The sequence below is a fragment of the Halichoerus grypus genome, chromosome 11, assembly GCF_964656455.1.
Source record: "Halichoerus grypus chromosome 11, mHalGry1.hap1.1, whole genome shotgun sequence".
Lineage (NCBI taxonomy): Eukaryota > Metazoa > Chordata > Mammalia > Carnivora > Phocidae > Halichoerus > Halichoerus grypus.
In genome coordinates, this window is record NC_135722.1 from 46,125,408 (window position 1) to 46,146,060 (window position 20,653).

General features: G+C 38.2%; 1 protein-coding gene and 1 long non-coding RNA gene across 5 annotated transcripts in view; one reads left to right on the forward strand and one right to left on the reverse strand.

Annotated features, from left to right (window-relative positions):
* Positions 1-20,653, forward strand: part of SBF2 (SET binding factor 2) — a 454,330-nt gene that overhangs the window by 409,554 nt on the left and 24,123 nt on the right. For 2 of the 4 annotated variants that reach the window (XM_078058407.1, XM_078058410.1), the window contains 7 exons: positions 880-1,076; positions 3,213-3,353; positions 4,240-4,335; positions 11,570-11,754; positions 15,018-15,194; positions 17,496-17,597; positions 18,303-18,488. In XM_078058407.1, the coding sequence (XP_077914533.1) occupies positions 880-1,076; positions 3,213-3,353; positions 4,240-4,335; positions 11,570-11,754; positions 15,018-15,194; positions 17,496-17,597; positions 18,303-18,488 (1,084 nt within the window). The remainder of the gene's footprint in view (positions 1-879; positions 1,077-3,212; positions 3,354-4,239; positions 4,336-11,569; positions 11,755-15,017; positions 15,195-17,495; positions 17,598-18,302; positions 18,489-20,653) is intronic. The other 2 variants (XM_078058408.1, XM_078058411.1) reach the window with 2 other exon arrangements.
* On the reverse strand, positions 886-12,561 carry LOC144379440 (uncharacterized). Its single transcript, XR_013442435.1, has 3 exons — positions 12,494-12,561; positions 9,318-9,376; positions 886-1,126 (listed from the first exon to the last, which is right to left on the reverse strand). It is a non-coding gene; the product is annotated as an uncharacterized LOC144379440 (long non-coding RNA).

Sequence of the window (20,653 nt, forward strand, 5' to 3'; positions counted from 1 at the left end):
AGCAAACATACTCGCAGGCAAATATATGGGATTAGAGGTTGGGAGGTTTCTAATATGAAATCTCTTTGGAATAGTATTTCTAAATAAACTAAAGGAAATGACTCTGAAACCTGCCTATCTTCTTGTGTTTCCTAATCTATAAAAACAAAGTACTCCTGTCTGTTTTGTATTTTCCCAGTCATATCCTGTAACTTCATGAGCTAATCTTTTTTAAAAAAAATATCAACATGTAGTGTTAATATTTAAACTTATTTTGACATTTGAACATACTGTTCTCATACCAAAAATCATTTGGTTTTGATTTTTAGTTCTTTCACCATCTCATGCAGGCTAATACTAGTGTACTCTATGCTCACTTGTCATTTCAGCAGACTATTGAGTTGATAATTTGGCTTGTCATCCTCATAAAGTTGATATTAATCCAGTAATCTTACAATCTTTATTTCAAGTTGACAAAAAGTAGTGTATAACGCAAAGGGAATCATCAGTTTAACAGAGGCCTTTTTAGTAATTCTACATCGCATTTTTATTTTCTAAGTTTAGGTTATTCCACAGAAGTCTGCAGTATCACTAAAGGGGGCTTATTTCAAAAAAGACTACAGATTAATGGGTTTATTTAGCTGTTTTCACATCTCGGCTGTTTCTTCTCAACCCCTGGAGAACTGAGTTGAAACTAAGTTCCATGTTTAAAAAAGTATCTTAACCTTCAACCAGTATGTTTCTGAGCCTTAGAAAATTATGGGATATGATGATATTCATGTTCTCATATTCTCTCTCTCTCTCTCTCTCTCTCTCCCTCTCCCCCCATTTCTTTCCTGTTCTCCCCCCCCACCCCCTGCAATCCCAATCATTCTCTTTCTCCTTTCCATGTCCCTGAAGCTATCCTGGCCTTTTAGTTGTACCTCAAGCTGTACAAGACAGTAGTTTACCAAGAGTTGCCCGCTGCTATCGACACAATCGCCTGCCTGTTGTATGTTGGAAGAACTCAAGAAGCAGTACCCTGCTTCTCCGATCTGGAGGATTCCATGGGAAGGGAGTAGTTGGTCTTTTCAAATCTCAGAACTCCCCTCAGGCAGGTAAGCATCTCTCTGCAGCACAGTTACGATCATTTCACTTCAGAGAATTCCTAAAAATAAAGGAAGTAATATCTGGGAATGCCAATTGTGCCCTTATATTGAGCCTTCTCTCACACTCAGGCTTTCCACTGTGCGATATAAAACATGTACTACTTGACAATGTGGGGGTTACACCTTGAATTTGACATCTTGCTTAATATGTCTGTCTATATTTGGATTTTAATAGAAATTATCATAATAAAGTCTTTGGTTCTAGGCTATTTTCATTTCAGCAAACCAAAGTATCCACAGATGGAAACTAGATTATGCTAATCTTTCTCTTTCCTTCTGGGAAGCATCCAATTGTATTTAACAGCTTCAGAGGCAAGTAGGGATTCTCTGTCCCATGTAATATGAGATATTTTATCTCATTCCTACAAGTCACATGCACACACACAAACAAGTCAGCAAACTAATGACCAAAATGCTGCCTTTTTTAAAGAAGCTCTCAAGCAAAGGATATTTTAGGAAGCTAGAGGGAAGCCAACTTAAGAAAGCAGATAGTACTGCTGTCCTTTTTTCTGAGGATATTTTTAAGCACTATGTTTGGGGTCTTGAAGTTAGTCAGGAGCTATATTTTGCTGATCTTTCCCATAACTTCTAGTTTATAGTAGATGCTCAATAAAATTAAACAATAGACCACCAAGATATCAGATCCAGTTTAGGTTTGGCTGTGTTCTTAACTCTTTGGAAATGAGGTAAGTCAAGTTCTGTGGGTCAGCAGGTAAAACCATGTGCTTTTGATATCTCCTTTTTGTTCTCATTCATTTTCCTCCTGAAAGTTAAAAGTTGGCTAGTATGTCCTTGACCGTTCACTTGACTGAGGGCAGCACACACACAACATAGCAGCAGCAGCAGCAGCAGCAGCAGCAGCAGCATTATCCCACCTGTCTTGGAGTCTCAACATTGGTATATTTAAACACAATTGGCTTTGAACTATTTGGACACTGGGAAATCCTCCCAAGCCACACAGTAGATATAATAGAACACAGCATATAAGTTACGTAAAGTGAGGGAATCATTTCAGAGCCCTGATAAATATATCACTGAGCTTTTCATTGGAAAAATTAAAATTATTTTATTCCACTGGTTTCTGATATTTTTAATCTAATATAAAAATATTTCATATTTTTGAGCTCACACATATGCTTACATTTTAATATCTTTGAAATTGGGATACATCTTAACATTTATGTGATCAGAAAGAATTGTCATAGTTTAAATGGAAGAATTTTTAATTCTTAGTACATAAGATAATGGCACATCTTATAATTAATGACATCTTAGAGTTTATAAAATACAATAATGGCATCTTAAAGTTTGTAAAATATAATTTTGCTAATTATTTTTTTATTCAAGGTGTAAGAAAATTTGTTAATACCTGTTGTCCTTCTAATGAGTCCAGAATGATGCCTCTTTAAAGTGCCTGGGCCAGTTTCAGTGATTCTTTGCTCCACACAAACCAGACTCAGACTACCTCCAACCTAGAATTGCATTCACATTTGTTTCCCTCTGTGCATACCCTCTGCCCCTCTCTTAGAAGGACCAGGGAATCTGGCAGTAGCTGTTGCTACCTTCTCCCCATCTTCCTCCCCTCTTCCTGCAACAAACCCCTACAAGTTCATGTGCCCTGTTAGACCTGTGTGGCAGAATTAGAAGAAAGCCACTAGTATGGGGAATTCTCACCTCTGCCCACTCTGGGATGTCAAGGGAACCCACTCCATCCTCTGCTTCCAGACGGTAGCATGGACAGGATAATTGGGGGAAATCATCAAGGAGATGTTGCCTTTTGTGACTCTTCATTTTGAGTTGCTTGTATAATGAGAAGCTACTCCTGTGCTTGGAAGGACAGCCCTGTGCTGGTTTTCCAGACCTGCGCTCTTTCTGGGAGGATGATGAGGCAACCAAGAAATAGGTGTGGTGAAACCAGTATTAAAGGAGGATAGCCATCTAATAGTTTACAGCTCAAAGTGGGTCTGGTTTCTATATTTGGGTGTGGTAACTTGAAGATTATGTACAGAAAGAATAAGATACTTAGGTAGATAGCTCTTTTATTAACATAGAGACAGTTTGTTTTATTCACTTCTTCTTTTATAGCTCCTACCTCCTCTTTAGAATCTTCCAGTAGCATAGAACAAGAAAAATACCTGCAAGCCTTACTGAATGCAGTTTCTGTCCATCAGAAACTCAGTGGCAATAACGCCCTTACGGTCAGGCCAGCACTTGCCCTGTCTCCAGGTAAGATCTGGTAATATTTCCTTCTTGACAACTATGAAAGGTCAGATTCATTCTAACCCAGCGTTAGTCTCTTTAGTTATTTATACTGTTCCTTCTGTGTGACCCCTTAAAGCTTTACCCTGTGGGGCTATAACTTTAGCTCCTTTTACTTAAAAATCAGCATACCACTGTTAATGTCTAGTAACAGTAACCAAATGTGGGGATTCAATTATTTCCTTTTTAAAAGAATGATAGGAGTGGGGAACATCAAGTCATCTTTTTTCCTAGAATTGTTTTTACATAGACTTTAACATATTATTACAAAGTTGAATGTATAAGGTGAACCCCTGATTATTTAAATGCATATGTAGTAAATCATTGTGTGTAAGTTTGAAATTCCTGAAATTTCTGCAGCCTTTTATGATTTGTAGTACAGTTTGTTTCCACTAGATTTGGATGAAGCCATTAAGACTTGTACTAATACTCTGTTTCAGTTATCATGTGGTGGAACCCCAGAGGGTTCATGTAGAGGTAACCCTAATGTGTTAGATACGGGAGCATGTGACTTGAAAAGTTGGTCTCCTTGGCTTAATCAGCTATTTGAATTAGCTCAACATAAGCAGAAAGTGGCTTTTCTTGTAAAGTAACACCATGCATGCCTTGCTTCATTTGTCATTAAATTCTCTGATTGCACTTGCCAAACCTAACTCTCTATAATCTTGCAAATGTGTGTATCTCTGAGGAAATAGTAACAGTGCCTTGTTATCTCTATTAAAGGTGTGGGTACTTAAAAAGTACAATGTTTGGCAGCAATTAGACATGCTACACATGAAGATAACTTTTTGTCATTTGAGTAATGTTAACCTGAACGACGTGGTTTTTGTTCTTCTTTTTGGCTGACTTTCAGGGACTGAAAGGAGGACTTCAAGAATGTCCACTGTGCTTAAGCAGGTAGTGCCAGGACATTTGGATGTAAACCCATCCAATAGCTTTGCTCGAGGAGGTTAGTAAGACTGATTTTATAACTGAGCACTGATACGACCTTAAAATCAGAAAACTTTACTCTAGATAGTGATATTTTAAATCAACTAATTATGGTTCAAATTGTTCTTAATTACCCTTTCTAAATAAATTATCTAATTTGTTACTGGTGTCATGACAGATGAGTTTAGCCTTCTGGAACAAGAGGCATAATAATTGCTGAAATCTTAGATATTGATGAGTTTGGAAGCCGCGGGAGGTAAGGGGAACATGTCTAAATGGTCAGCCCTGCGAATAGCCTACAATGCTTCAGGTTTGCAGGGTAGCAAAGCTGATCACAGAACATAAGCAGCTAGAGAAGAATAATCTGAGACCCAAAGAATTGTGCCTCCCCAGTGCCTGTAATTTTTACTCCTATCCTCTGAAATACTAGGCTAGGGAACAAAAGAGAATGATATTCAGGTTACTCTTTTTTTCCTCTGGGCTTTCGCTGCTGGCATAAGGAAGTGGAGAAAGGCTTGTATTTGCTCTTTTAGCTCCAGAGGTGGTCCACTTTGGTCTCTGGAGATTATGTGAGATTCTTTTACTTTTCAGAGGAAATTCCAAAGCAACTATCTTGATTGTAAAATCTCCTACTTCACACTGGATTCATAGAATCTTGGGCTTTTCCTCTCACTCCCATGCAATGCTGAATCCCCTTGAAAACATACCAAGTGAATGATCCAAGTTACTTGAACATCATCAGTAATGGGAAACTCATTTCTTCCTAAAAGTAGTCCCTTGCATTTGTAAGCAACTCTATATTTGTTAGAAAATTCTTTCTCATATTGATCTAAAAATCTGCCACTATGTGACTTTTACATATTGGCCCTAGCTCTGCCCTCTAGAGTTAGAAAATTCTAAATCTTAACCTCCATACTACAGCCCTTAGGATTTAAAAGCTGATATCATCGTTTCGCTCTGAGAACTTTCATTAACTCCAAATTCCCCAATTTGAATGGTTGCCTTCTATCTACCATCTTTGTCACTCAATGAACTCTCCATAGATTTGAACTCATGCAGCCTCAGATTACATTAGATATGAGGATGGCCCCATCACTAGGTTGACCCATACTGACATTAATATCACTTGAAATCTCTTCCCATGTGCTGTTGTTCTTAATATATAGTACTAGCCTTGAGGGTTGATTTTTGAACCTAAATATACTATGTACTGTATCTACAAAATTCCATCTTTTTTTATATGGACTCTTGTTTTAGACTTTGGATCCTGATTCTGTCTACCTATGTGTTAGCCTCTTGTCATGCATCAGTTTGACCTCTGCTGTAATGTAACTTGTTGTTTAAAAAATATTGAACAAGCCAGACCTAAGGGCAGAAGTCTTCATCAAAATAATTTAGAAGCCTGGGGCGCCTGGGTGGCTCAGTCGCTAAGCGTCTGCCTTCGGCTCAGGTCATGATCCCAGTGTCCTGGGATCGAGCCTTGCATCGGGCTCCCTGCTCGGCGGGAGGCCTGCTTCTCCCTCCCCCACTCCCCCTGCTTGTGTTCCCTCTCTCACTGTGTCTCTCTCTGTCAAATAAAATCTTTAAAAAAAAAAAAAAAATTTAGAAGCCTCCCTGAAGAAAGAGATTGTCTGTTAATATATACTAGTTAAAAGTCCTACTAAAACCCACCTGGCCCATATTTCTAAATCTCTGCCAATCTTTTTAATTTGATATTTTCCACTCTTTCCAACTGTTAACCATATCACAAAAGATTATATGGTTAGTTTACCATGACTCATTATAGGAATTAGTGCCTTTTCCTAAGTAATCATAAATTATCCATTAGTAATCCATCCTAGAATTTGGTTCAGAATCAACATAAAGGAAGGCTCTATTTCACAAAATTCACTTTTTCCCTGTTGAAGACCAAGATTACTACGCACATCTCCTGGCAGTCATACTGGTTCTTCTCTGATCCCTAGAGCTGCTTCCTTTGTCTCTTCCAACAGTATCATTCCTCTTCACATAGAGTAGCAGGAATGGACTGGGGCAAGCAAGTTTGGGAAGTCTTAGAAGATTCCTTATTAACATGACCATGACAGGCAGACACACACTCAGACGGGCCAGGGCAAGACGAGGTGTAGACACTTGCACACCCTGTAAATAGTTCATTTCCTTGTACTTCCCCTCAATGAGAGTCTCTTCATTTTTCCAGATAGCTAGGCACACTTCTCCAGAAGTTCCTCATCTATCCTGTGTGGGAAGAGCCTCCTATCTCTAAATCTTCCTCTTAACCTTCTCCTTTTTTCCTCTTCTCTGTATTTTTGCTGTCTTTTCATTCCTTTCATTGTCATAATCTTGGGTCCTGGTTTTCTTCCTAGGTTATTTTCACTATGTGCCTTTCTCACTCATGATGAGCCAGAGTTTAGATTAACCCCCACCTTCTCCATCACCCTTTTTTCAGTCAGAGCAATCACTTTGCATTCTGTGTGCCTGTTGATGAGTTCCTAAGGCAGGGGAAGCAATCTCTTTTACACAAGAACTAGTTAAGAAAAAGTGAAGATGTGAATAAAGCACATTGCTTTTCATTTAAAATTAAAATCACTTTTGAGCCCTATGCAGAAAGCGCATGTACTTTATAACTTGGATAAATTATTTTGTTGACTAGAAAAATGTCATGAAAGGGACATCTAGGTGGCTCAGTCAGTTAAGTGTCCAACTCTTGATTTCAGCTCAGGTCTCGGTCTCAGGGTTGTCAGTTCAAGCCCTGCCTGGTGTGGAGCCCACTTTAAATTGATTAATTAATTTTAAAAAAGAAAATCGGTTCTGCCTCTTAAATACAAAAATATAATAGTTCAGTGTATTTGAGAAGTAGCCACATGGAGGCAGCCTTTTAATTTTTCATCCTTTATATTTCCATGGCCCTTTAAGTTTCTCTACATGTGATAGTTTATCCTTATAATAATCTCTAGGATACATATTTTAAGAGGCTCTGAGAAATGAAGTGACTTGGCCAAGATCACTTAGCAACTAGGATAACTGGTAGTGGGATTGGTTCAGTCCGTTTTAGTGCAGCAGTAACTGAATATAGCGTGTACCTCATGCACTGTGCTAGGCATAAGGCCACCTTGATAAATTCAGTCCCATCCCCACATCCAAGCCAAGCATCTCTTTCCTCTTCTCCTTTGGCCTGAACAGAATGGAGGGAACAATACCCGTACTTAGGAAACACTCATGTTTTAAACAGCAGTGCATCCCCATTGGTGGGATGGGCTATACCACTTCTTCCCTGAAGCAATCCGCTTAGCCAAACCCTGCTGGACGGTTCCAGGGCCACATGGTTGCTTACACGACAAGACACTAAGAGTTTGATTCAGACCACAGTGCTACCACTTAATGTGTGATCATTAAGCAATTTAGGAAACCTCTTAATGCTCGGTGTCCTCATCTATAAAGCACAGATAATAAATAGTATCTAACTTTAGACTAGTTATGAGGAATAAATGAAATAATAAATGTAAAGCACTTAACTTATTAACTGGTTCATAATAGGAACTCAGTCAATGTTAGTTCCATGATTGTTGTGGTGGTTATTAGTTATAGTTGCCTAATACTCCACTGAACTGGGAGAAAAGTCTACATTTGCATTTAAATTACCTTAAACCAGGTTGCTTCTCACAGGCCTAAGGCAAGAAGATAGAAGACATCTGCTCTAGGTCTAGGCCAACAACTTACAAACTTTTTTTATCGTGATTCATAGTTAAAAATATATTTTATATTATATTACATTATAGAAGTATTATATCAGGTAACACTAAGTCACAATGCAAAATGTATATATACTAAAACAAAAGTTTCATGAAATAATATTTATCTGTACCACATGCAGTGTACATAGTATTTTCAAATTCTAATCTATTTCACTTTTTTAAAAATACCAGCTTGACCTACTAAAGTGATTACAGAAACCACTAAGGGGGGGTGTAATGCCTTTGGTTAACATGACTGCCAGATGGGATTACAGTCCTCAAAGCCCTCTGCTGGCCCCATATCAGTACAGGCCATGTGCTCATTGTTGATTTTCAGCTATGTGATGAACACTTGGCAGTTTTTCATTAATGAGCCTCTATTTGGGGAAGTGCTTAATTTTTTTTATTAGTTAATACCCCTCTTTTCATTTTCTCGGGGCAAATAATCAGAGTTGAAGATACAGTAGAAGGACTGCGACAACTCCAAATGTATCAATTTTCAAAAGAAAATGATCAACAACTCTTTTTAGTACCTACATGTTAGGCTCCCAGCATGAATACAACAATAAATATTAAGGTCCCTACCCTTTGGAGCACAAAATCTAGTAGAATAAAATGTGCAAAATAATCACAGTGCAGTGTGATCACAGTTCAAATAGAGCTGTCTACAACCCTGGGGACAGTGAAATGCTTTTCAGAGGAGTTCACATTGTTCCTGGATCTTGAGGGATAAGGAGTTTGTCAGGTAAAGAAATGTGAGAATTAGTTCCGGGCAAAGAGACCAACACAAAAGTGGTAGATGTTCAGGGAATAGCATCTCAGAATCAGGAACCAACCAGTCAAACTTCACTATAAGCATTTAGGGTCCCATATTCCTTTAGGAAATCTCAAAACCTTAGCAGAAAGGAGAGGAGCTGGCCAGCACACAGGAGGCCTTGTGCCTTTACCATGTTGTCCCATGGTCTTTGTTCTGTCTTGCAGTAGAATTCCTTGTGTGCAATCAGCCAGTGCCTCTGCAACCCTTAGCTTTCTGAATTCCTTTGGCCACTAAAGCCATTAATGCCCTTCATTTTTTCTAAAGGAGTGAGGCAGAAATGAAAAAACACCGCTAATGATTTTTCTTTTATCAAACTATGTCATATGCAGTTTTGCAATATATAGCTTAATAATACTGCTGTTAACATTTTCAATCCTGAATAAATGCGAAATCATTTTCCCTAATTGACTTGAGCAGTTCCTTTGCTCAGGCAATAATAGAACTGTGACCTACCGCTCACTGCTGTTGTCACTCCCAGCTGAAGTTTGCCACAGTCACGGAGCACTGTTTTTCTGTCGGGGGACAAAACAATATTACTCAAATTACAAAAGTATTATCTCTAATACTGCCTATCATTTTGGTGCAAGTAGGGATTTTAGGAGAAGTCATTACTTCAGTCATCACAAGCTGTATTTTTTAGTGGCATTGGGGATTGTCACAGGATCATGAATTTTTGCTGCTCATACCATCTATTAAAAATAAACATAATTTCAAAATGAAAAGGAAAAAAAGGTAGTGTGGCAATGCTTGATGCTGTACTGCAAAAACCTGCCCTTAGTTATTCCAAATGGTTACGAGAGCTTCATTCCTGATGTGATGACCTTGCTCAAAGAACAAACGTGTTGTACAACACGTAGCATTTGCCAATCCATCAACCTCCTTAAATACTAGGGCCAATGCATTCCTAACGTTTACACCCCGCCCCCAATTCCTTAATTTTATTATATAAATTTGTTTCTCACCAAATGACAATCTTCAAAAGCTTATTCCATTTGGTATAATTTGTTCGTGGCACTCTGCTGTGCTGTCCATTTCATTGTGCTTATAATATTTATAATCAGGTGCTGACATTTCATTTAACAGGCGCTCAGTTCATCTTTTTTGTGTGACTGTGCAGCTTTTTGTTAATCATATTTTCTACTTTTATTATATTTACATTTTCCCCCTATGTTAACTTAATTTCAAAAATTAAATAACCTATTCTTCTCTTACTCAATTTGCTCTGATGTTTGCTGCTACTACATTTCATTCCTCCTTCTGTCTTTAATCTCACTTACCAGTGCTTGGGTACAGAGATAAATGTTTTACTCAGTCAAATCCCAAATCTTCAACTAAGGGAAGAGTCCATAATCAAGGTACTGTATTATCTGTCCTGATGTGTCACTCTTTTTAACCATCTTCATATGAAAGCATATTTGTTACAAGTGACTTTTTTCACATTTGTTTGTCAAATTATGTCCTTTATTTTCATCCACATTCTGAATTTGCTCTGATTCCATTTATAAACACTTCCCATAATATCTAAGACGAACTCATAGGTTATGTAGAAAGATTCATCCATGTTAAGCAGAAATCACCTACAAAACTTTCTTGGGAACCGGTCTCCTAACCCTATAAATGCTTATAAAGAGCAAAGCAGATGAGACAAACATTATGGTGACTTCCGGTCACCTAGAAACATGGATTAATTTAACATTTGGCAAATATTAAATAAAGCTTCTCAAAGAGCCTTTCTAAATCTAGAGAAGAAACCTCACTTTAGGGAAGCAGTGGCAGTGTCCTATACCCCAATGACCCCATCACCAGCATGAACACCATATGGACCTTTCTAAGGGGCTCTGTTGTTTTGAAGGTACTACAGTGTTAGTCAAAGTTTGAGGCTTAATATTTGCCTTTGTGTTTAGATATTGAATATTTAGTCTTCACTTGCATGTGGAAATTCTTGATTTCTCTAATTAATATAAGTAAGGTCAGTTTATAACATGAGATTCTTCTAGCAGCTGAGCTTTGGCCTTTCCCTTAGAAGACATCTGCTTTTGACTGAAATTTTAAATAAAGCCTCCTAAGTATCAGTGAAATGCACATTACTAAATTTATAACTTCTTACTATTTTTCATGGATACTGGGACAAAAAGATGAGAATATAATGTTTGCTGGTTTAAAATTATGTCATTTTGGCATGACACACAAATATTAATTCTAAATCCAGCCTCCGATTTTAGTAGGTATAGTGAAGTTCTAATTTATTACTTAATGTACATTTATTGTTGTGTTGACAGGCTAAAGCAGGGAAGTGTTCCTTACTTCTTTCATGAAACCCTGAGAAACTGAGTCACTCCGTGTTATCTCATTGTTGCCTTCTGCCCACATTTTTTTGTTTCCCTGTGTCATGCACTCTTTCTATTTATGATCTCAGCATTCATTTATAAGTACTGACTATACATCAAAATGCAAAAATAGGATTGACTTGGGTGACTTCTTAGATCCCTCCAACCCTAAGATTGTGTGATATGGAAATGCTGTATTGAATAATGCTTATATGTTGCAAAAGTAAACTACAAATGACCAATATGATCCATGATTACTTAGATGAATTAATTTGCTATTACCTCTAAAACTGTACCTACAGAGCATGCATCTTTTTCCCTATTCTGTGGCATTCCCACATCAGATTATCTCACTGAATTATTTTGGCTTTTGTGAAGGTGTATGGGCAAGTCTTCGCTCTAGCACTCGCCTGATCAGCTCTCCAACATCTTTCATTGATGTTGGTGCCCGGCTGGCAGGCAGGGACCACTCGACCTCCTTTAGTAACAGCACCTACCTGCAAAACCAGCTCTCGAAACGCCAAGCAGCCCTTTATATATTTGGTGAAAAGTCGCAACTAAGGGTAAGATTTCTTTTTCTCACTTGGAAGCTTTATGGATAGATGAAGGCAGTTTATAAAACTTATCTCAAACCAGCTTTTCTAGAAATGTCATTTTACAGCATAGATTCTTAACCTGGAGTTAATAATGTCAAAAATTTTTTTAGCTCATAGATATGTATGTATGTATTTCTAAATATACTTAAAAAAATCAAACATCAGGAATATTAGGAACTGTACCTACAAAAAAGAAATAAGGCTCATTCAGGCTGTGTTTTTCCATTGTCTTAGTTCAGCTTCCATAGGAATCTGTGCCCTTGGCAAAATAGATCCCTATTGATAAAGAAAGCTACAGGAAGGTAGGAGAGTGAAAAGAAGACTATGGCACTGCATATGGAGACGAGGGAAGGCCAAGACTGTTTTCTAAGCTTAACTTTTTAAAAACTTTGCAGGGCTCTGTATACAGAGACACATGTCCTAAGGCAAGTCAGAAATTTCAAACTATTAGATGCTAATCAACTTTATTCTTACTTTTAAATGATTATCTGAAGAGCTAAAGACTATGCTCAGGTCCTATAAATTGTAAAGATAGTCTCTACCTCCAAAAGCAACTATTCCTCGGGTTTGTTTTAGTAATTCGTACATTACAAAATAAATTCATTACCACTGATAGGTTTGTGGGAAATAAAAGTATTTGTTAATTCAGAAATCCCCTTAAAGTTTAGCCCAGTGCTTCAGTCAGCACTGGGCAATCTAGACAGACCTTCAGTTGAACTGTGGAGCTGGGGCTGTGAGCAGGATCCCACACGCTTGCTTCTCAAGATGCCAGTGACTAAGTCATCTCTTCTCTGGCAAGCTGGCTTTGCTCGCTCTTCTCCCACTGCCAGGCCTGCTGCAATCACTTAGTCACAACCTTTAGGGTAGAGGGCATGAAACTGCTGGGTAATGCTCAGTTTTTAAGTATGCACACGTGTCTTCTGATACAGCAGAAAACTTTATATCCAGAAAATATTCAACAGTAACCCAGGGCTGCCTCTCCAGCCTCTTTGGCACCAGTATCTTTCCCAGAGCACAGACTTTCCACACTTCAGCACACCACTTATTAATGACCTGAATCACTCTCCAAGATTTGTCTCCTAAATTCTCACCTCTGCCATTGCCTTTGCACGTCAGTCCTCAGATGAGCTGTGTGATCATGCATATATGAGTAAGAAGGACTGACTTCTTGCGACTCCTCTTCCTTTTTCTCCTTCCCTCCCTCCCTTTCCCCCATCTCTCTCCTTCCTTCTTTCTTTTTCTTTCTTTTATCCATAAAGTATTATATTTTAAAAACATAATTCTACCATCCCGGCACAGTAATTATTAGGATTTCTGTATATTCCATTCAAGCTTTCCTTTTTATTTATTCAATGGTATCTGCAGAGTGTAGGTCCTTATCTGTGTGATGTGTGCCACATTCTGGCTAGCACAGTGCTGTCTAGCTGCAGCCCAACACTTTCTTCTCCCCACAAAGGAGACATATAGGAAAGTAAGTAGAGAATGACCTATTCTAAATAATCTTGAATTGCCCTTATTTACCTTTTTCAATTTACATACTTTAATACCTTATACTTAGAAACAAATTCCTTATGACCTAGGGTGTGTCAACACTGTGGTTGATAGTTCCTGGTTCATAAGATAAGCATACCTAGCTCATGTACAGTTGAGAAATGGAAAGGAACCTGGTTTTCCTGGAAAGTAAACTATCTTTTATCTGTTATAAGTTTAAAAAAAAAACTAACAGATAAGAACTTATCTCAAGAACATGTTTCCATGTTGTATAATAGTCTTCATAATTACTTTAATCACTACATGGCATCCCATATTGTTGGATTTTTACATCTATCTTCTATATGTAAAATTGCAGTCACATTTACAAGCATATAGTTTTTTATTTTTTTATTGAGATACAATTCATTGGCGTTTTGTTTCTGCATTTTAGATTATTTCTTTAGGGTAGCTTCCTTTTTAAAAGAGGAATTATTAAGACAAAGAAGCTTTTTTTCGAAACTTTTTTTTCCTTAATACATATTAGAAATGCTATTTTAAAAAAAGAATTAGGAGTTTTTGCTTTTTAGTTTAAAACTTTAATATACCTTTTTAAAAATACTCTAAAATAACCAATATAAAACATTAAACAGACCCTATGCATAAGTCCTTGGCAACAGTTTTTTTTTTTAATTGTGATAAAATACAAATAACATAAATTTACCATATTAATGTGTACAGTTCAGTAGTGTTAACATTCACATTGTTATATGCCCAATCTCCAGAAAGCAGTTTTACTTTCAGAAAAGCAAATAATCCAATAGAGTAATTTTGGCAGAATGTGAAGAAAGCACAGAGAAATGTGAGAAAACTAATTCATTCTTTGATACGAAAAGGTTGAGAACTTTTAAATCTTCAGAACTAGGCAACTAGATTATCAAAACAAAATAGACCAAAGGACCATCAGTTTAGCATTTTTAAATTACAAATACAACCTCGTGTGGAATAAATTTCATATGGATTAAAGATGTAAATGATAAAAGTATTCAAATAAATAGAGATTGATACATGTGTCATATTGAGTGGAAAAAATACTGTCCCAAAGCTAGAAATCACAAAACCTTTCAGATTTTACTATATATAAAATTTTGTATTATTAACTTTAAAAGAGTAACTACAATGTTAGGGCAGTCTTAGGGTAGTGAGGTAGTGAGGTAGTGATTTTTATTTCCTTCTCAATGTTTATCTCTACTTATTTTTTTCAATGACTAATTTTTATTTGCATAATAAGAAACAAATATGTGTATGTCTACAAACTTTAATTTGTAGAGTTCTGGAACCTCAACAGTATATTACCTTTTCATTACAGTGTATATCTTGGGGAGACTTAGTTTACAGTTTTGGATTAATCATGCTGTCCACATGTCACTGGTTCCTCTTTAGACTTCCAGGCTCATGGCCTTACAATTGGCTTATATATGGTGTTATAAATTCCATCAGGTTCCAGCCTACCAGTAGTCTCTCCAAATTCTCAGAATAACAGCAAGCCAAGTCAAACCACAAGACCTTAAAATGGCTCTTTCCAGTAATACTGACAAATTAGCCACATAAGATTGACTTTCTTGACTTTCTTGACCTCTGCAACCTCTGGAGCTACTTGGCCTCAACTAACTGTACATCATAAGTATTGCCCTGTTAAAAACATTGCTCTTTTACCTATAGCACTTCATCTGCCTAATTCTCTTCATCTTCACCCACAGAACTTCAAGCTAGAATTTGCTTTAAATTGTGAGTTTGTTCCTGTTGAATTTCATGACATCCGACAAGTTAAAGCCAGTTTTAAAAAACTGATGAGGGCTTGTGTCCCAAGCACCATCCCTACTGACTCAGACGTGACCTTCCTGAAAGCCCTGGGAGACTCTGAGTGGTTCCCACAGGTAATGTCTGGAGCGGCTCATCTTATAACTCAAGGAAAGAGAAGTCCAATTGGATATACAGAATTGATATTTGAGGGGAAAAATATTGTGTTCCCCCACTACCTGACCCTCTCCCCTTCTTGTATGCCCTCCATAAAGGCTTTCCAGTTCCAGGAAACCATGTGATCTAGATGATGGGTCTAGAATTCTTCATCCCTGGGCTTTCATCTATCATTGAAACTTGGTCTTCATAGGATGCTAAAGAGGAGGTCTTTATTGTTAGATGGAAACTTTTTGATATGCAATAAATTTAATCAACAAATATTTATAGGACTGGTGCTCTGTTGTCAGCAGAGTGAGGATCCAGGACAGAATGTGATTTCTAGATCACTCCAAGAGCCTTTCCCTCTTACTTTCTCACCTCCCATGTGTCTCTGCCTTTTCCGTGTGTCTAGATTTTAGATTCACCCTCAGACCAGCCACCAAGGTCATTGGATGCCCTAAAGCCTACCTAAGGTTTAGGAAAAACTGCATATCCTTTCTTCAGCTCAGTCAAGCTTGGGATGTTTTTAATTAAACTCTTATTGAGAAATTAAGGAGAAATAGATACGCCAGCACACATAACCCTCATTTCTTCCAAACCACAGAAGAAAGGTATTTATGACATGCATGTTTTAGACACTGATGCAGACATTTGGCCAAGAGCATCTCTGCAGTATACCCTTCAGCCTTGTCTTTAGGCCACTGATGCTATGCCCATTATTCCTTTGCCCCCTGTAGGAGTTCCCAGCCCCTCTCATCCCCTGTTCCTATCTGCCTCCAAGCTTCCTGCCTCTCTCTTGTTTTCCATAAGCCAGGAAATAATGGGAGTACCCAGGGCAGTGACTATTCTCAAGATACTTAAACTATTAAAAAAAAAAAAAACCCATCCACATATACAATTAGCTATAAATCTAGATCAGGTTATGTTAATGCCTATTATGGCAGTTCAGGATACTTTTGAATACCCGTGGAAGGAGCTGATCAAAACTCCATTCTGTCCCTAAGCTATGAGCCTCAGCCCCAAACTGTTCCCACCACCCAACATATCTGTCTGTTTCTGTACATTGTGTGTTCTGCTTCTTACTCCAAAGTGGGTCTGTACCAGAAGTTGGTGACTAAAAACAGTGGAAAATATTGCCCCGCTTGGGATATTGGCATTTTCAAAGTTAACTCAGAGTAAATGCTAAGCCCAAGAGAATTCAAGCCTGGTAATGGCTGTGTTATAGAACAGTGAGTGAGAGGCTTCCCATTGCTGGAGAGGATATGTGCCTTGTTCCTGGGTTTAAAATAGCCCAGCTCTGTTTAAAATATGGGGGCGGGTGTTATTTTGTTTTATGTTAGTTGACAGTTGGATTCATTCTACAAATTATATCAAATGATGCTTAAAATATAGTTTTAATCTATAATACACAATTGGTTTTGAATCTGTATGCTCTGCTCACAACCTAGTTGTTCATTAGGGACTTGAGTCTGCTGACTTGGCTTAAAAAGCTGAGCACAAATAGAAGTTTTCTTCCCATTGAATACACAGTGCAGACAAATAAGAGTGTCTTTTAAAAGATAAAATTCATTTGTCATAAAATTCAGCCCTTTAAAGTGTACAATTCAGTGCTTTTTAGTATATTCACAGAGTTGTGCAACCATCCTCCTATCTAATTACAGAAAAATTAAGAGTATCTGAAGTAGAATTGACTACCTCATAGAAAAACACATTTTAAGTCCGGTAACTGTGTTGGTAGAGCCACTTAGACCCTCTGTCTCTTCCACTCTATGGAATTCCATAGCTCTTCTACTTGGGGGAGATCATGTACGGCCAGTTTATTTCATTGTCCATTATTCGAACACATTGTTTTAAACTATGTCTACTTTTGGGGTGCCTGGGTGGCTCAGTCGTTAAGCGTCTGCCTTCGGCTCAGGTCATGATCCCAGGGTCCTGGGATCGAGCCCCACATCGGGCTCCCTGCTCAGCAGGAGGCCTGCTTCTCCCTCTCCCACTCCCCCCTGCTTGTGTTCCCTCTCTCTCTCTGTCTCTCTCTCTGTCAAGTGAATAAATAAAATCTTTAAAAAAAATAAAATAAAATAAAATATGTCTACTTTTAAATCATGTCATTATTTCATCTTGATTTTGACAAAGAACTTTAAGCATTTAAAGCTTATGTTCTTTTGTCCAAATACTTTATCCCTAACTTGTTTCGTTACCTAAGGTTGATAATGAGTCTGTCTGTTCGTGATGCTCAGGAAGTGCCTGGTCTAATTGTGGCCTCCTTTCCTGTCTCTTAGCTTCACAGGATAATGCAGCTGGCTGTGGTCGTATCAGAAGTACTTGAGAATGGTTCCTCAGTTTTGGTCTGTTTGGAGGAAGGCTGGGACATCACTGCACAAGTAAACTATTAAAACATAGTTTTATATACTTAGTTTTAGATTTATATTTAAATCCCCTTGTTTTTAAATTCTGCAGATGAATCTTTTGTATAATGACTAATGTGTTTATAGATAGAGAAAGTCCTATGTTAAAAACCACTTAGTATCCATCAGAGAGCTCTGTGCCCTGAGCTTCCAGGCACTACATAAGCTGGAGCTCTGGCCCAGGGCATCAGGCTCCCACATGACAGATACACCATGCAAGCATACAAATGGAGCCCTTGATCAGAGGGTAGGACATGGACCATCCTTCTTGGGTTTTGTCAGTCTTTTCCTTGGCTTTCAATAAGCCCCTCCTTTACCAACTCCAGAGTGAAAAAAGGAAAGTGTAAATATAAACTAGGTAAGATGTTAATCTATACCTGCCAAAAAGTAGATAATAGGTTTGAACTGATCCTCTAGCCGTATTAATTAACTTGTAGGAGAGGGCTGCAGACAGCACACTGTTCAGATAAAGATTAAAATCATAAGTCCCTGAAAGAAAACATGTAGCCAAAATGAATTTGAGGTTTCGTTTTTACTGTGGAAAGTTTGCAGAATTAATCTGATTGGCTGTCCTGGGGCAGTTAGTGAACAAATTTGCTGTTCAGGTGACTTTGCCTGCCTTAGTAACAAAATTTTTTCAGGACTGAAAGTAATGAAGTATCCATCCTGCTTGTGCCCTAGGTGACATCCCTGGTTCAGTTACTCAGTGATCCCTTTTATAGGACACTTGAAGGCTTCCGGATGTTGGTCGAAAAAGAATGGCTCTCTTTTGGTCATAAATTCAGTCAGCGGAGCAGCTTGACTCTCAACTGTCAGGGTAGTGGTTTTACTCCAATCTTCCTGCAGTTCTTAGACTGTGTACACCAGGTAAGTAGAGCAAACTTAAATTGACTTGATATGAAGGAAAGAAAAGAACTAGCATTTATCGCGCATTGCAGTTCTATGCCTGGTATCTTCATGTCATGACTCTGATGGACTCAGCCATAAGACTTGCTGAAATCTTAGCAGCGGATTCCTGGGAATAGAGAAGAAAAAGAACTAGTTGGTTTCTAAAACTAGGAGAGCTGAGTTGGCAATTGGGCTGGCCCCCGTGTGAAGTGGCCAGCATTCTAAATTATCATCTCCCAAGAAGAGGGGCACACTTGGGTTTGTTGTCCAGGAAGGTTTGATCTATGGTAGAACAGCAAAAATCTCTAGATGATGGCAGGGCCTGAAATCCAGCAGGTGGTCTTCCCAATTTGGGAGGATCTTAGCTTGTGCCTAGGACTATAGAAGGTAGAGCCTAACCCCTGAGAAAGAATCGGGGCCCAATCAAGCAAGCCTGGAGATTGAGAACACTGGCTCGGTTCTACTTAGTGACCTAATCAGGGCTAATCAAGAGACCAGACAGAAACCCAGGTATATAATCCAGTCAAACCCAGGGGGAGCAGGGGGATAGGGAGATTTGAATGCTCTGGGCTCCCTCCTACCCTCATCTCAGGCACATCAGATATAAACTTCCTAATGGGGTCTGAATCAGAATTGGGCTTCAGAATTGCAGGGCACTAGGTTTGCTAAATTGGCCTAAGAAAAGCAAGGTTGACATTTCCAGCTTTGTTTCATCTGCACCACAACAATGAATAGGTTCTGGCATGTCAAACGTATTTGTCAGAACAGTGAGCCTCTTTGAAATAGGTTGGCCTCAGGTATCTATTGGAAGGAGAGGTGGAAATGTTTTCAGGAACCAGAACTGAAACTAGGTCTTCTAAAGAGGCCTAGTTGGTGTATGGGTTTTGTTTTGGTTTGGTTTTTTATTCTGTTAATCATTTGATCAGCTTTATTAATTCACTACATAATTTTTCATTTATTTAAAATTTATACAATTCAATAGTTGTTAGTATATTCACAGTTGTGTAATTGCCACAATCAATTTTAGAACATGTTACCACTCCTAAAAGAAACTCTATACCCATTAGCAGTGACTTTTCATCCCCCCACCCCCACCCCATTCCCCACATACACACTCTGGTGGTTATTTTTGATTGCTCTAATGAGCTTCTTAAAGAAAAGATCTATTGAATAATTTCAATGAATTCTGTCTGAGCAGCATCTGGAGAAGATGGTTACAAGGTTGAGCTTACATTTTAAATCTTTGCAGCAAATGTGTATTTGTTTACTATTTGAATATGAGCCTTTTTATTTCATACTCCTTTTGGCAGATAGATGAGAGAGACATTTGGAGCCCATTGTCTCTGAAACAGAAAGCTTAGCTGAGACCAGGGAGAGGAGCAAGCATCTTTTTCTCACATCTAGATAGGTGAAAGCATATGAGTTCTTCATGAAAGCACTTCTTATTACCTTGCTTATTACCTTATATTGCTTACCAAATGCACTAGGCTGTCTACCTTAAACTTACACAGTGATGTATGTCAATTATTTCTCAGTATAACTGGCAGAGATTTGGGGAGGCAGGTAAAAGCAACTACAAACTATATGATTTCATTTATAGAAAATTCTACAAAAGGCAAAACTGTAGTGACAGAAAACAGATCAGTGGTTGCTTGGGACCAGTGGTCAGGGACCATAAAGGGGCATGACCAAACTTTTTAGGATGAGGGAACTGTTCTGTCCTAATTGTGGTGGTGATTACACAAATGACCAAAGCTAAACAGTCAGCCTGTATGCTGTAAATAGAGAAATTTTATTATATGTAAATTGTATATCAATGACTGGAAAAACAGAATTTTAATTAGTAAGTCGAACAGCTCAGTTAACTGAAGTTCCAGAAAAAGAAAAGAGCAGCTATCTAGTTTCTCCAGAGAAAAATTTGTCAGTCTGGTGCCCAGAAAATATTTAAAAGCCTGGCTGCCTGCTCTTTAGAAATAGGGCAGGAAATAGGTCCAGGGAGATCCCTCTTAAGTGTGCAGATTTTTTCTTTTTCTATGCTATTTTCAGTTTCAAGCCTCATCACTAACCCAGTTGTTCCTGCCGTTCCCAAGTCCAGGGCTCATCAAGTTTGTTTTTTCCAGAGGACAAACTTCTAATCCCTTGCT